Source organism: Aythya marila, assembly GCF_965140915.1.
Source record: "Aythya marila genome assembly, chromosome: 8".
NCBI classification, from domain to species: Eukaryota; Metazoa; Chordata; class Aves; order Anseriformes; family Anatidae; genus Aythya; species Aythya marila.
In genome coordinates, this window is record NC_139049.1 from 22,614,378 (window position 1) to 22,629,202 (window position 14,825).

Consider the following 14,825-nt stretch of genomic DNA (forward strand, 5'->3'; position numbering starts at 1 on the left):
ACCCAAAACTGAACACAGTACTCGAGGTGCGGCCTCACCAGAGCCAAGTACAGGGGGACAATCACCTCGCTAGCCCTGCTGGTCACACTGATTCTTATGCAATCCAGGATGCTGTTGGCCTTCTTGGCCACCTGAGCACACTGCTGGCTCATATCCAGCTGACATAAAGAAATACACCTAAAGACACTGAGTAAAACACACTCACTCACTTCGCTCTATTTTTGACCAGGTATGGGTAGCTCTGCCGAAGCAGAGCCTCAAAAAATTCCACGACACTCGTACTTGTTCCTCTCCACGGAAATCTTTAGTAAAAGGCGAAAGATTTATACGATCTGAAGAGAAACCAGAGTATAACGCTCCCTTCCACCCGGCCCAACCCCATCACCGCTCTCCTCTCTCGAGCTCACGGCGACTCCGGTCTCTCTCATTCCCTCCCCAATTCCGCTCTCCCCATCTTTTCTCCATCTTATATCCCCACTCTCGGCCCAAACAACCCCAAAAATCGTCGAAAACCGGACGGAATCCCGCAAAACCGTGCGGCGCCGCGCGGTGCACCACGGGTATGCAAATCACCCCCCTGCCCTCTTCCATCCCAGCCGCCTCGTCGCCTAGCAACGCTGCCCGGCCGCGGCGCGATGACGTCACCTCCTCTCGCGAGAGCTCGCCGCGCCAAACCGTCCCGTGAGCCTCTGCGCCGCCTCTTTGCGCCGGGGCCGCACCATGGGTGAGTGGCGCCGCCGCCGGGCCCGGCCGCCATCCGCCGCCATCCGCCCGCCGCGCTGCCGCCGCCCGCCGCCATCCGTGCCGGGGGACAGCCGGGGGTGCCGCCGAGCCCCGCTGACCGCCATCGGGGGCGGCCGCGGCGGCGCCGAGGGGATGGCGGGGGGAGGAGGGGAGGGAGGCCGGGCCCAACATGGCGGTGGGGAGGGGGGGGGGGGTGGCTGGTGGAGGGGGCCCTGTGGGTGAGGGGGTGGTGGGGAAGGGGCGGTAACCGGCAGGCAGCGACTTTTGGGGGTCAGTTGGGGAAAAGGGTGTTGAGTGGGGGTGAACTCCGTAGGGTCCGTCAGTCAGGTGGGGTGGGGATCGCTTCCCAGGGAGAGCCTGCAAGATCTTAGCATGAGGTACGTGTCACGGGGGGCTTAGCAGCGTGAGGTGGGCCCTGCCCACGGGGTCCTGCAAATTAATTCACGAGGTTGCTTCCCGCAGAGGGCTGGGGTGGTCCCTGCAGTGCTGCTGGGGGTAGGGAGGATTCTGCAGATGTGCTGGGGGAGAACGTGTCGAGGTGGCTCTGAGTTTCAATGATGAAGCATCTCTAACTGCTGCATAAGGCTGAGTGCTCTGTGCGGATACCAACCTTGGAGAGCTGAGGACTCAGACCCTCGCCCAGCCATGGCTGGGTGGAATCCGTGCCATCTTCTGACCGTGCTGCTCTCCATTCAGGTATCTCCCGGGACAACTGGCATAAGCGTCGCAAGACTGGGGGCAAGAGGAAGCCCTACCACAAGAAGAGGAAGTATGAATTGGGACGGCCTCCGGCCAACACTAAGGTGGGTGATTTGGGGAGGATAGGCAGTTATTTTTATTAATTTTGTTTGATGATCGTGTACTCTTAGAGGCTTAAAAATATATTGTTCTTTGTGAGTGATTAAATATAAGTCACTACTTCTATGAAAGATGGCATTTTTCTTTATGCTTGTGGGAAGCAGTGATAGGTTTTTGCAGTAAGAGGCAATTGGAGTGATGAAATTCTCACCTTAGGTGGATGCAGCAGACCGTTTTGGTTGCTTCCTGTATCTGCCGATGCTGGGGTTTGTCATAGTTACACTGACCACATTGCCTTTGGTTCGGAGTTTGGCTGGGCTCCTGTGTGCGTGCCGTGCAGCGCGCCAGCACCACCCTCACTGGGGTTTGTTTCTGATGTAGATCGGTCCGCGCCGAATTCACACAGTGAGGGTTCGTGGTGGCAACAAGAAATACCGTGCCCTTCGCCTGGACGTCGGCAACTTCTCCTGGGGATCCGAATGTAAGTACACTGTAACCCTGGTGTGTTCAAAAAACCTTCCACACGTGTTGATCTCCGGTACAGCTACAGAGTAGAGGGGTGATGCGTGGCTTTCTAGGCTGATTTTGGGCACTCTGAACTTGGCAGAAGTGGATCTGAGGCTGCCTGCGTGGTGATGATAACTTTGACCTTATGTGGCCTTGGGAGACTTAAACATCTGCTGGGTCCACGGTGATTGGAGTGTCATAGTTACACTGAGTGACACGCTCGTGCTGCCTGCCTGCTGGGCTTTGGGGGTTACAGAGGGGCGAAAATGCAAAATATCTGCAGGTTCAGTCTTCACAAATGCAGCTTGTGTGCTGCCCAGTTTATTGATGAACATCTGCTAAAAGGTAGTCCTGTGCAAGACAGAAGGCTGAGGATTCTGACAAAGAGCAGTCCCTGGCAATGTTACATGAGCACGTGCTTTTTAATTCCTCCTGCTTTGCTAAGCAAAAGCAGGCAGTGCAGAAATGAGAGAGCAGCCTGCAGTAATTCCACTGAACGAGGTGGGTTTTGTTCTAGGAATTACAAATCAAAAACCACTCAGCTCAAGCTCAGGCCCCATCACTGTTACCCTGTAAGCTTGCAGTAAGGGTTTCAGCGAGCAGTGTGGCACAAGGCAGAAGACCCGTGCTTTCTTCTCACTCACTGATCATCCCAGCTGGAAGAGAGCTGTCAGTTGTAGGCAATAACAGAAAAGTGAAGGGACTGAGCACACGTTGCAGAACAAGCATGAGGTACACAAGTAAAGGGAATAAAACCCCTCCTGTACCTGGCCTTTGTGTGCAGTGAGGGCTCTGTCTGCAGGGTTGGCAGCTGCTAAACGCTCAAATCTGGTAGCTGATACCAAATGCTTCAGGCGGGCCACGAAGGGCGAAAGCATCAGTGTCCTCTCTGTTTGCTCATCGCCCCTCATCCTATGGAAATGGTTTCTGCTAAGTGTTGCAGAGCAATCCTGTTCAAGGAGGCTTACTCAATAATTCTAGGAGCTATGTTCAGCATCGAGCCCTCTGTACGGTGTTAGTTGGCATCTGCTGAGGTATCCTCAGGCCCAGGAATGTGGTTTTCTGCATTATTCAGTCGTCTTAGGGATGAGTTTCAGCGAGGCCGCAGTTTTTCATCTAGGTTGACTCTTTCCCCAGGTACAGGCTTCTGTCCTGGCAGCAGAAAGTTGGACTGCTGAGAGCTAGCTGCATCGTGCAGTTAAATTTAAGTCAGTGCCGGGGAAGCTGGAGGACTGATCGGGTGACGAGTGAGGTGATTTTAGGGTATGTGTGGGATGCTGCCGACTGCGTTCTCAGTTGTCTGATCCCCGGGGCTTTGAGTTCATTCTCTTCTTTTTGAAAGGCTGCACCCGCAAGACCAGGATCATCGATGTTGTCTACAACGCTTCCAACAACGAGCTGGTGCGGACGAAGACCCTGGTGAAGAACTGCATCGTTCTCGTCGACAGCACCCCGTACCGGCAGTGGTATGAAGCCCACTACGCCTTGCCCCTCGGACGCAAGAAGGGTGCCAAGCTGGTATGTGGGGGGCTGCTTGCAAGAGGGGAGGCTGCCCTGCGGGAGGAGTCTGGCTCTGTTTGGGAGCACGGGGTTGTCTCTGAGGCATTGCACAAGGGCCTGCCCGTGGCTGCCTTCTAATGATGATATTTCTGTCCAGTTCTGCTGCTGAAGGAAGGGCGATGACACTTTGTGATGCTGAGGGAGGCTTTGCAGGCAGGCCCTGGTGCTGGGACAGCGCTGTCCCCTGATTAGAAGCTCGTGGATTGATGACTAAACTTTGCTTAAAGCATCTTCATCCAGACTCGCCGCCTCTAATTTTAAGATCCAAACCCCAGATTAAGCTATTTAAACACCTGTGTGCAGCGTTCAGCTTGGGGTTGTCTCCTTGCCTTACAAAATTAAGCACTCGTGAGCAGATCACCGTCAAGTTCAGAAGCGTGGGGAGAGCTCCTAACCTGTTTGCCAGGACTTGTGCCACACCCAAGTGCTCTCCTGTCTGGAGAAGAAACAAGTACTCAATTTTTTTTGGAGGAGGGGCAATTCATTAGGGAAAGCTTTGCAGCTGCTGCTGTCTAGAGCACATTCCCTGAGGGCGCCGTGCTGCGTTGTCACGGGTGACTGCAGTCAGCAGTGCTGGGTTGGTTGGCCTCAGAAGTGACAAGCAGCACCCGGTTCTGTTAGGCGGAGGCGTTTGTAGCTCTGGAAGATGTGAGCTGGGAAGCACAACGCAGCACTGGGTTTTCTTTGATGCTACTGGGGCCTGCTCTTGCGGGAGGTGGCTGTGTGTTTAACCTTTCCCTCGCTTAATGCTACCTTTGCCTACCGTCTGGTTTCAGACTCCTGAAGAGGAGGAAATCCTGAACAAGAAGCGCTCAAAGAAGATCCAGAAGAAATACGACGAGCGAAAGAAGAATGCCAAGATAGCGAGTATCCTGGAGGAGCAGTTCCAGCAGGGAAAGCTGCTCGGTGAGTCCCTGGGGCCGTGGTGTGGGTGGGTGTAAGGGAGTCGGGGTGTGAGCAGGTTCCAGAGCAGGTATCTTAATTCTTGGGACCATTTCCCTGCAAGCTGTGATAAAGCAAACTGCGAGGGGAAAGCAGCGGGGCTGTTTCCCCGTTCTATTTGCAGGGGTGCCTTCTGGGTGTAGGGTAACTCCTATTTTACCTTCGCTGGGGATAGCCCGGGCCTGGCAGGAGCAGGAGATCTGTTTCTGAGGCTTGAGTTGCTTCATGTCCCAGCTAGCGATGAGACTGGTGAATGAGCAGAGTCCTGCGGGTGTGCTGTGTGTCAGAGAAAGCCCAGCCGTGCACACGGTATTGCCAGTTGTGCTGTGAGCAGCTGAGTGTTCTGAAGTCTTCTGGTGATGAGACCTTTGTCCAGTTCTGCTACTGAATTTGAGCGATGACAGTTTGGAGATCTGAAGAGGACTTCATTGTGGGCGCAGCCCAGCAGAGCGGGGTGGAGGGCAAGGTCTCCTGGGGAGGAACTCGGGCCAGCACAGACACTGGTGTCTGCTACGGAGCCTTGCTCCTTCGTGCTCCAGCAGAGACTGCAGGCAGTGCTCCTTCCACGTGCACGTACCGGGGTAACAAATTACTTAATGTAACCGAGTGACTTCTCCTTGCAGCTTGCATTGCCTCCAGACCCGGACAGTGTGGCCGAGCTGATGGCTACGTGTTGGAAGGCAAGGAGTTAGAGTTCTACTTGAGGAAGATCAAGGCCAGAAAAGGCAAATGAAAACAAACTGTTCAGCTGACAGAACCAATAAAACAACATCTACCAAAACGAGTGGGTGGCGTGCTTATTTGTGCCTGCAGGGGAGAGGGGGCTTGTGTAGCACCCCCAAAATGGGAAAGCAAGAAGGAGCTGCTGGAACCCACTGGGTGGAATCCACTTTTGTGCCTTTGGGCTGACGGAGCTCCCTGCCTTGTCCCAGAGCTGCTGGCTGTGGCTGTGGCTGCACTGCAAAGTGACCGGCTGGCCTCCCCCTGGCCTCCCTGGTCTCATCCCAGTGCAAGAGAAACCCCTTCTAGCAGAAGGGCCGGGCTCTCCCCGTGGCCTGCCCCTTTCGAAGGCTGGGAACAAGTCCCAGCTTCCTGCCCTGCTACTCATGGGACTGCAAAACGTGGTGAACAAAAAGAGCCTCTCAGATGTTTTGGAGCACTTGATGATGACTAATTAAAATTAAATCAACGTAGCATCTAGTTCCTGAGTGCTCTGTGCTCTAAAGGCTGGTCTTGGAGTGGGGGCCACCCCAATGCTCGCCCACCCGGTGCCCGGTGTACGCCCCTTGTACCCAACCTCGTTTTTGGCCCTGGTGGCAGCGCTGCCTGCAGGGTGCAACCAGGCACTCCTGGAGTCTCGAGGTGGGACCTGGCGGGGCGTGACGTTAGCACCAGCGTGTTCCTCTCCATGGTGATCCCGGGTAAACTTTCCCTGCTTTCTAGCAACGCCTGTTTCCAGAGAGGCAGGGCGGGCGCGATAAAGGGTGTTGGGGAGGGATGTGTCACGGCTGCTTCCTCCAGGCTTGTTTCTCCTCTGCTTGCCCTCTGCGGAGAGCAAACAGGATTCAGGGTGTTCCTGGGGGACTTTGTACGGAGGGAGAAACACAAATCTGCCACGCTGGGGTAAGGGCAGGGGCTGTAAAGCCCTGACGAGCAGGATTGTGCCCAATTCATCAACGCATGGCGCTTATAAATTGCGCTGGTGTCATTGCTTCGAAACCACGGCAGCCAAGGGCAACAGCCCGTGGGAACGGAGCTGGCGCTGTCACCCTGCCGGAGGTGTGACATGGGAACGGGACGGGGTGGCAGCTGGCCAGGGGCGTGTGTGCCCTTCTGCTTAGCAGCAGCTGGCTCTGCCGCCTGGTCTAACACCCCGCGACTCCAAGAAAGAGCAAGCCTGAAAGCTGGAGCTGGCAGCAGCTTTATTGATACTGCGGGGACATCAGCACCATGCTGGATGCTGTTGTCCTGTCCCTTGCTGGGTGTCTGGGCTGTCCCTGTCCCCTCTTGGTTCCTGGTAGCAGGGAGGGAGCGTGGCCGTGCCAGTCAGTGGCATCACCACACACACGAGCTGAATCCTGCAGTTTTGGGGCTAACAGCTGGCTTTGAATGCTGCCTGCCCAACCCCAAAACCACTGGGATCTCCCCACCAACCGGGCGTGGGGCTGGGTGGAAAAAAAACATGCAGGGGGCACAAGGGGGTGTCTGGGGACAGGGTTGGGGGTGCCGTCGGGGCACCCTCAGGGCTCCCAGCCCCCCGGCCGCTCAGCCCCGACGCTCTCGCTGGATGGAGCCTTCACCAGGACCATCGGTGGCTCCTTCCTCCGAATTTTGGAGGCCTTTGGCGACCAGGGTCCCCCCAGGGGGCCACCCGGCGTGGGGGGCCCGCTGCCCCGGCTCTCCTCATCCTCCGTCTCCTCCTCCTCGATGCGATCCACAGCCTCGGGGTCCTCGGGGTGCGGGGAGGGGAAGGCTCTCCGCAGGTGGGGGGTGGCTCGGCCGCCCCGGCCGAAATTTTTGATGCTGATGGCGGGGGAGGCGGCGGCGAGGAAGCGGCCGAGCAGGGGCGTCTGCATGCGCGGCATGCTCGGCGAGGCCTCCACCAGCTGGCTCTGCTCCGCGTCCTCGCACATGCTGGGGGAGCACAGCGGGGCGATGGGGACAGCCACACGTCCCCAAGGCCCCCCTGATGGCTTGGGGGCACCCAGGGTGCGCAGTGCGGGCAGAGACCCCCCCAAATCTCCAGCTGGGGGCTCCCGGCCGCGCCGTGCACTCACCGCATGTCGAAGGTGGAGCCCAGGAAGGAGGGCTTCAGGGTCTCGGCGGCGGTGGCCATGGTGTAGGGGGGCTGAGCCGTGGACTCGTTCCAGTACTTGTCCTTGGTGGCTGGCGGAAGGTTCTGGTACATGTCATCCACCGAGAGCAGGGACACCTGGGGACGGGGGTGAGGACCCGGTGTCTGCAGGTCCTGCTGCCAGAACCAGCCTTAAAGGGGTTGGAAGGAGCCAGGGAGGCTCCGGGCTCATATCCTGGCTGCATTTGGGGTTTTCCTCATTTAAATGCTTTCCTGGTGGTGGGAACGAGCAGCGGTGCCAGGCTGCTGAGTGTCCCTGGGGGGATGCTGACCCTGCCGGGGGGAGCAGCCACACGGGTGGGCAGGGGTGGAGGGATGGGGTGCGCCTAGATGGGAATCTGCTTTGGACAAAGGGCAGGAGCAGGGCTGGGAGGGGACAGTCCCCATGGCCACGTTGCGGGGACGTCCCGATGCCCACCCAACGCACGAGCAGCTGGGGGCAGCCCCCACCTGCAGGTTCCTGTCGATCAGCTTGTTGGTCTCGAAGTCGTCGTCGTCCTCCCCAAAGGGGTTAATGATCTGCTCGGCAACCTGCGGAGGGAGGGGACAGGTGGCACGGGGTCGGGGACAGGGACACCTTCATGGGACACCTTCATGGGACACCTTCATGGGACACCCACGGGGCACCCGAATTGGGCAGTGCCCTGCAGCGAGCAGCCTCCATCTGCTCGGTGGCCACCGTGACACGTCCCCAAGTGCCACCAGCCGCGACGTGTCCGGTGCCGTGCCAGGGACCGGGGACCCCCGGGCACCCCCCCGGCCGTGCCTCACCTTCAGCCAGCCGGCGTAGAAGAAGAACTGCAGCAGGGTGGGGAGGGGCACGAACATGTCCAGATCCCCCTCCTGCCCCGGCTCCAGCGGCTCCAGGAACTGCCGCCCGATGAGGCAGAAGGCGAAGAAGGAGTACACGGCGATGGTGACCACCTGCGGGGACAGCGGTGGCAGCGAGGGGGGACGTGAGGCTGATAGAGCTCTGGCTGCTCAATGATGCTCTCGGGTGCTCCAGCCTAAATCCCAAAGCCCCCCTGGAGGGGCGATCCCCCCTGTGCCACGCTCCCCATCCACCCTGAGCTCCTGCGCCGGTGGCACCGGGTGCAGGGCGGGCATAAAGCTCTTTTTCGGGGGGTCGGGTCACCCACCTGCGTGTACACCAGCGGGATGCTGATCCAGTCGTAGTGGAACAGCATGCTGCACTTGGCCCGGTAGGCGTTCAGCTCCTGGCAGGGAGGACAAGGACAGGTTTTTCCCCGGGTGTCGTCCCCCCCCCGCCGCGGTGCCGTGCCCCCCGCGCTCCCGGCACCACTCACGTCCATCAGCAGGCGCAGGGCCACGTCGTCGCGGATGCGGCCGTCCCGCCGGGCCTGCGCCGCCAGGTTGGTGAACCACACGCAGGGCACCCAGTACTTGTTGAAGTCCGAGTGCAGGCTCTCGAACTTCTTGCGCTCGTCCTGCGTCATGAAGCCTGCGGCGGGGCGGGGGGCGAGCGGCAGGGGCTCAGCGCCGCGGACCCCCGGTGATGGGAAAGGGAGGTTTTGGGGACCCTCCCCAGGAGGAACGTGGGGTTTTGCAGGGTTTGGGGGGGCAGAAGGGTCATGGGTTTCTTTAGGGACACATGCAATGTCCCTGCAAGGTAATAAGCCCTCCACATCGGGGCTGGATGACACATATAGGTCCAGGATGCTTGTGAGGGGACCCAGGGGCTGCCCCACTGCCACCCCTTAGCCCACCCCGGGGTGACGGGGACACCGCCGAGCTTCCCGGCTCTCTCGCCCCATATTTCAAGCCGTGTCCCCCCCCCAGGGTTTGCCCCCCTCACCCGCTTCCACCACGTGGTCCATGGTGGGGAAGCGCTTGAGCACCCTGGTGCTGACGGAGCGCAGGATGAGGACGGCCGAGAGGTTGGCGTAGCGGATCAGGGTGCGCCGCAGGATCCGACCCCGCTCGTCCTTGCCGTGGACGTTGCTGGAGATGACGCACATCAGCTGGTCGGGGAGGGGGATGCTGGTGTACTGCGCCCACCACCGGTTCACGATCAGGGTGACGTAAAAACCTGTGTGGAGGTGGCACAGGGGGCTCTGAGCGGGGATGAGCCCTCACCAGGGGGACCTGATGGCTTCCCAGGGGGACAGGTTGGGGGTAAAGAGCACGTTGTCCTTCCCCCTGGACTGCTGTCCGCAGGGATGGAGGTGGGGACATCCCCAGTCCTGGAAGAGGGCCAGGGAGCTGTGCTTGGTGGTTTTGGGAGCTGAGTGCCACCCAGCCCCAGGCAATGGGGCAGTTTGGGCACGGGGGCAGGATGGGGCATCCCCGAGCTGTGAGGGAGCAGGAGAGGGACCCGTACCTAGGACGAAGGAGATGGGGATGAGGTCCGTGGAGCGGTTGCAGTACTGAGCCACTTTGGTGTAGAGACGCTTCTGCTCCTCGGTCAGCAGCCGCCTGCAGCGGGCACGCAGCGGGGTCAGGGGCGAGCAGCGGGGCTGGGGAGCTGCCTCAGACCCCCCCCCCAAAAAAAAAAGCCATTCCCCGGGTCCCCTTCTCCTTGTGGGGTCCCAGCCGCTCCCCCACTCACCGGTAGACGACGCTGAGCAGCGCGTACAGCACCACGAAGACGACGAACTCCTTGTACAGCAGCTTGTAGATGCTGCCCTTCCAGCGGAACAGCAGCTTGGAGAAGCCCCCGAAACGGGAGTCGGCGACTTTGAGCGTGTAGGAGACGGTCATCGTGGCACGGATGACAATCTCACTGCCGGGGGAGCAGCGGGGTACAGGCTGCCGGCCGGGATGTGTCCTCGGTGTCACGCCAGGCACCAGTGCCCATGGGCTGGCTCGCCCCACGCCCTCCCCACGCTGCTCTGCACGTCCCTATCAGCACCTGGTGCCTTCGCCCCTAAATACCCCGGTGTGAACCCATCGGCCGAGCCCTCCAGGTGATGGATTGGAGCTGTCACGGGCGGGGAAGAGGGAGTTGCGGGTCGGTCACACCTCCCTGCCACAGGAGATTTCAGTGGGAGCTGCTGGCTCAGCCCTGGGGATGCACAGGAGCCAGCGGGGTGGTTTGGGCCGTTCCCCCTTGCAGGCTGAATTTAGGCTCCATGAGGAGGAGGGGAAAGGATGGAGGATGTCACCCCTCCTGGCAGCCCTGGGAACGTGACTGTGGGGTGAGCTGGCTGTGGGGGGCTGTGGAGTGTTTCTGGGGTGCCCATGAGCGCCCCTCACTCCCAGCGGGACACGAACCAGTGGGAAACATCCCCGAGGAGCAGTGGGACATGCAGCAAACCCATCCTGTCCTCGTCCCCAGCCCGTGCTGGTGCTCGTGCCCCCCAGCCCAAGCTAGGAATGAGCCAGACCAGGGGCTGTGGCTCCATCGCCCCGCGGGCTGCGAGGCTGCGCCGGGCAGGAAACGCCGCTTCCTTTGCCGGCCATAGCGCCGCGTCCCGCCCTGCCCGGCTCCCTTCCTGCCGGGCACGGGGCCCAGCACGGCCTGCCACGGCTCCGACCCATGGAGCTGGGGGCTCCCAGCCTGGGAAATGCCCTCGGTGCATCCCCCGATGCCCCCGCTCCGTGTCCTGCTGGGGAACGCGGTGTGGGTATGGGGCACCTGGCTCCCTGCAGGTACCCGTGGGTGGATGCGACCCACGGGGCTGTGCAGGGAGATAATTTACAGCACCCCCAGCCCGTCCTGCCCCGGCTGGTGAGCATGGTGCCCATGGCAGGCTGGCAGCTTCCTTCTCCAGGCTGTAAATCTGTAAATCACGGGCTGCAGCTCGCTCAGCCCCGAGGGCCGGCACCCACCGCAGCAGAGACGGGGCGCAGCCACGGTGCCAGGAGTAAAATGATTTATTTATTTCGCAGCAGGAGCTGGCTCCGGCAGGGCTGGGCAGCACATCGGGGAGGGAAGGCTGCAAGGGGCACCCCCCTGCTCCGGCGGCACCCTATGGACACCCCGCAAACAAAAGCCTTTTGCTGAGCGGGGCGCGGCACAAGCAGGGCTGTCCGTGCCCAGTCCTTGCACACGCGTGTGCACAAGCACTCGTGCAAACAGCAGACGTGCAAAGATCCTAGCAATCCCACTCAGGACCCCACACACAGACCACGTTTCTCATCCCCAGACCCCGATGTCTGCGGGTTGGGGGCAGCGGGTCCGTGCCCGGTGCCAGCGGGCTGCAGAGGGGACAGAGCCCTGGTCAGCAGCCCTGGCACGCACACTGTTGTCACCTGGCCCTAAAAATCAAACGGGGCAGCCCCCACCTCCTCTCCACGTCCTTCCTGTGCCCCAAAAAACCTCGTGCAGAGAGCCCCCCCATGCCCAGAGCCGCTTGCAGCCCTGCCCAGCCGCAGCACGTGGCAAGCGAAGGGCGCACATGGGATTGCAGGGGAAAGGGGGGGAATTTTGGGGTGCAGCTTCACAACCACACACTGCAAGCCACGGCAGGATGGCTCGTGGCCTCTCCCAGCCACAGCCACCTCCCGTTGCCCCCTGAGTCCCGCATCCCACCCCCCTTTCAGTGCAGGTCGATGTTCTCGTACTCCAGGTTGTCCGAGTCCTCCAGCTCGATGCCGGGCACCAGGTTGTAGTAGTTGGTCGCCTGGTTCATGTAGATCTTCTCCCGGTCGGCCGAGTCCTTCAGGACGTCGCTCACACTCACCGTGTCCCCCTCGGCCCCGCTGCCCCCCAGTTCCTCCCCCCCAGCTCCCGGGGCTCCCCGCTGGGTGCCCGGCCCCGCGCCCCGCTGCGCCTCGTGGGGCGGCACCTGGGATCCCACCCGGATCTCCACCTCCTCGTACAGGTCCCTGCTGCTCTCCAGAGGGTCCTGGGAGGGCTGGGGCAGCGCCGCCCCCCCCAGCAGCACCTTCTTCTCCTTCTCGGAGGGGGCAGCGGGCAGCTCGTAGGGGATGTAGCGGTGGGATTCGGGGGGCACCGGCGCGCTGCCCCTCTCCGCGGTGGCGGCGACGGGGGGGCGTCTGCCCCCAAAGCTGTAGTTGGTTTTCCTCTTCCTCCTGCAGAAGCAGCAGGCGATGCTGGCGAGGAGGAGGAGGGGGGGCAGGCAGATGAAGAGGGCGGTGAGGCCGTGCGAGCGGCACAGCTCGTCCCGGGGGATGCTGAGGAGCTCGGCGCCGCGGTGCCGCTGCGGCGTGTGGCAGGTGAGCTCGGTGGCCAGGCCGGGCCGGCCCTGCAGGGCGCTGAGCAGGGCGCAGCTGCAGTCCCAGCTGTTGTTGGACACCTGCAGCTGCCGCAGGGACGGCTGCAGGAGGCTGCTGGGGAGGAAGGTCAGGGCGTTGTAGCCCAGGTAGACCTCCTGCACCCGCCTGGAGGCTTTCAGGAAGGACTGGGGAAGCTCCCGGAGCCGGTTCCAGTCCAGGTAGAGGATCCTCAAGTTGGGGGCGTCTTCCAAAAAGCCCCCCGGGAGGGTTTCCAGCTGGTTGTGGCTCAAGTGCAAGACCTCCAGGGTGATGGGGACGCCCTGCGCGTTGCGGATGGCCGCGATGCCGCAGCGCGAGAGGTCGAGCTCCCGCAGCCCCCGCACCCCCAGCAGAGCCCCCCAGTCCAGCAGGGAGACGTTGGAGCTGCTGAAGTTGAGGCAGCAGCTCTCGGTGAGGGGGGCAGCCAAAAAAGCCTCGAAGTCCAGGGGCTGGCTGCAGTTGCAGCTCTCCGGTGCCGCGTCCCGGGCGAGGCTGGCGGCGAGCAGGAGGCACAGGGACAGGGACAGGGGCAGCAGCGCCGTGCCTGCGGGACAGCCGAAGGGATGAGCACCCCGCTGCGGGTCCCGACACCCAGACCCCACAGCCGGGGGGCTTCTCCCCCCACCCCATCCCCAACAACGCCCCCGCTCCCTCCCTTCGCCCCGCACCCTGGAGATGCCACCCACGGGGCCGTCCCGCTGCTCCCCAAGGGTTTCGCCCGTGTCCCCCCCGTTTTTTTTCCTCGTGTCCCCCCCGTCCCATCCCCGTCCCCCCGCCGCTCACCTGCCGCCGCCCGCCCCATGCTCCCCGGGGCCGCTCCGCGCTCCCCCCGCCGCCGCCGCCGCCGCCCGGCTCCGCCTCGCTGCCGGGGGGGCCCCGCCGGAACCCGGCCGCCCCGGGGCCCGCCTCGCCCCGCACCTCCGGCCCCCGCCCCCAGCTCGGCCCCCCCCTTGCCCCGACCCCTCTCCGGGCTCCCCCCCGCCCCGCTGTGCCCCCAAAAAGTAGGGCACCCCACTGCCCCCAACCCCAGGCACCCCTCCCTCACCATCCCCTCTCCATCCCCCAAAGCCCAGAGCCCCCTGCAACCCCCCCAGGTCCCCCTTTAACCCCCTCAAGCCCCCCCACAAGCCTCCAGCTCCTCGCCCCCCGACCCAAAATCATGGCAGAGGGGCCGGGCTGGGGTCTGCCCCATTCCCCACTCTCCTAGGGGGAGAGGTCCCAGCCCCCTGCTCCCCACCTGGGGGGGCGATGTGCCCCCCAGCCCCGTTGGGGCGAGGATGTGGGGTGGTTATGGTGGCAGGATGGGGACCAAAAGGGCCACAACGGGGCAGCTGCCCTCTGCAGCGCTATGGGGCCCCTTCTGACTTCCTTCCACCCCACACCCGGCTGGGAAGGAGGATGTGGGGTCGGGCTCAGCACCACAACCTGCAGGGGAAGCAGCACTGGAGAGGGGAGCTGCGTTTCCACACCCCAAAAGCATGGGCATGGGCTCACGGCAGTGTGCACCCTGCCCCGAGGAGCCGGGTAAACTGAGGCACGGGGCTGGGGAGCAGCGGCTTGGCCATGGGCAATGCTCAGCGCGGTGACCACAGCGGGGTTGGGATCCGCTGGCTGCTCTCCTGCCCAGCCCAGGCTGCCTCCCACACCCCCAAACCCAAGTGCTGCCTTAACCCGAGGGGATCGGGATCCTTTTATCTCTCCCTCCAGGCGGCTCTGCCTGGATTTGCAGCTTCCCCTCAGCGCTTCCCCAGCCGGTGCTGCCGCTTCCTCCCCCGGATCCGTCGCCCTCCCCTCCTCATCATCACCTTTTGCAGGGTGAGAGTGCTGAGCGAGGGGGAAAACCCCACTCCTGATGGGTTCAGGGCTGTCACCTCCTCCTGGGCAGCTCTCCCATCCCAGGGCCCTTTCTGTGCTCTTCCTGTGCCCTTTCTGTGCTCCTGCTGCCACCGAGCAGCACCAGGGGGGTCACGGGGGGATCAGGCTGGGTCTGGGTTTCATGTAGGACGCAGGTCCCACAGCCTCTCTGGGCTCCTGCGGTGTTTCACCACGCTCGAGGGGAAAAAAAACATTTCCTAACATCTAGGTGGAATTTTCCTCGATGCAACTTGCAGCGGGCGCCTGTCCTCGTTCCGCTGGGCACCTCCCCAAAGAGGTGGCTCCGTTCTCCTTGCAGCTCCTTCTCCTTGCTGCTCCCTTCTCCGTGCAGCTCCAGCCCGCTAGGCGCGGGCAGCAGTGGGAT

General features: G+C 62.1%; 3 protein-coding genes across 3 annotated transcripts; 1 reads left to right on the forward strand and 2 right to left on the reverse strand.

The window, feature by feature from the left end:
• The first annotated feature begins 683 nt into the window (after positions 1 to 683).
• Positions 684 to 5,332, forward strand: RPS8 (ribosomal protein S8). The gene is made up of 6 exons (XM_082765996.1): positions 684 to 724; positions 1,441 to 1,547; positions 1,924 to 2,023; positions 3,392 to 3,567; positions 4,386 to 4,515; positions 5,175 to 5,332. Exons 1-6 carry the CDS (start codon positions 721 to 723, stop codon positions 5,282 to 5,284), a joined length of 627 nt encoding a protein of 208 aa, XP_082622122.1. The 5' UTR covers positions 684 to 720; the 3' UTR covers positions 5,285 to 5,332.
• A 1,419-nt stretch (positions 5,333 to 6,751) lies between these two features.
• BEST4 (bestrophin 4) lies at positions 6,752 to 10,126 on the reverse strand (the record flags this gene model as incomplete). The annotated part of the gene is made up of 9 exons (XM_082765495.1): positions 6,752 to 7,185; positions 7,329 to 7,483; positions 7,856 to 7,936; positions 8,177 to 8,329; positions 8,545 to 8,622; positions 8,713 to 8,867; positions 9,222 to 9,455; positions 9,747 to 9,841; positions 9,975 to 10,126. 9 exons carry the CDS (start codon positions 10,124 to 10,126, stop codon positions 6,792 to 6,794), a joined length of 1,497 nt encoding a protein of 498 aa, XP_082621621.1. The 3' UTR covers positions 6,752 to 6,791.
• Positions 10,127 to 11,227: 1,101 nt separating this feature from the next.
• Positions 11,228 to 13,426, reverse strand: LOC309880602 (uncharacterized protein). The gene is made up of 2 exons (XM_082765713.1): positions 13,370 to 13,426; positions 11,228 to 13,130 (listed from the first exon to the last, which is right to left on the reverse strand). The coding sequence occupies exons 1-2, from the start codon at positions 13,386 to 13,388 to the stop codon at positions 11,908 to 11,910; spliced, it is 1,242 nt and encodes a 413-aa protein (XP_082621839.1). The 5' UTR covers positions 13,389 to 13,426; the 3' UTR covers positions 11,228 to 11,907.
• Positions 13,427 to 14,825: the final 1,399 nt, after the last annotated feature.

Excerpts from the sequence above, each read along its gene's own strand:
- RPS8 (XM_082765996.1), top strand. Across the intron at positions 1,548-1,923 it reads GGCCTCCGGCCAACACTAAG|ATCGGTCCGCGCCGAATTCA; the intron begins GTGGGTGATTTG and ends TTTCTGATGTAG. Across the intron at positions 4,516-5,174 it reads CCAGCAGGGAAAGCTGCTCG|CTTGCATTGCCTCCAGACCC; the intron begins GTGAGTCCCTGG and ends TTCTCCTTGCAG.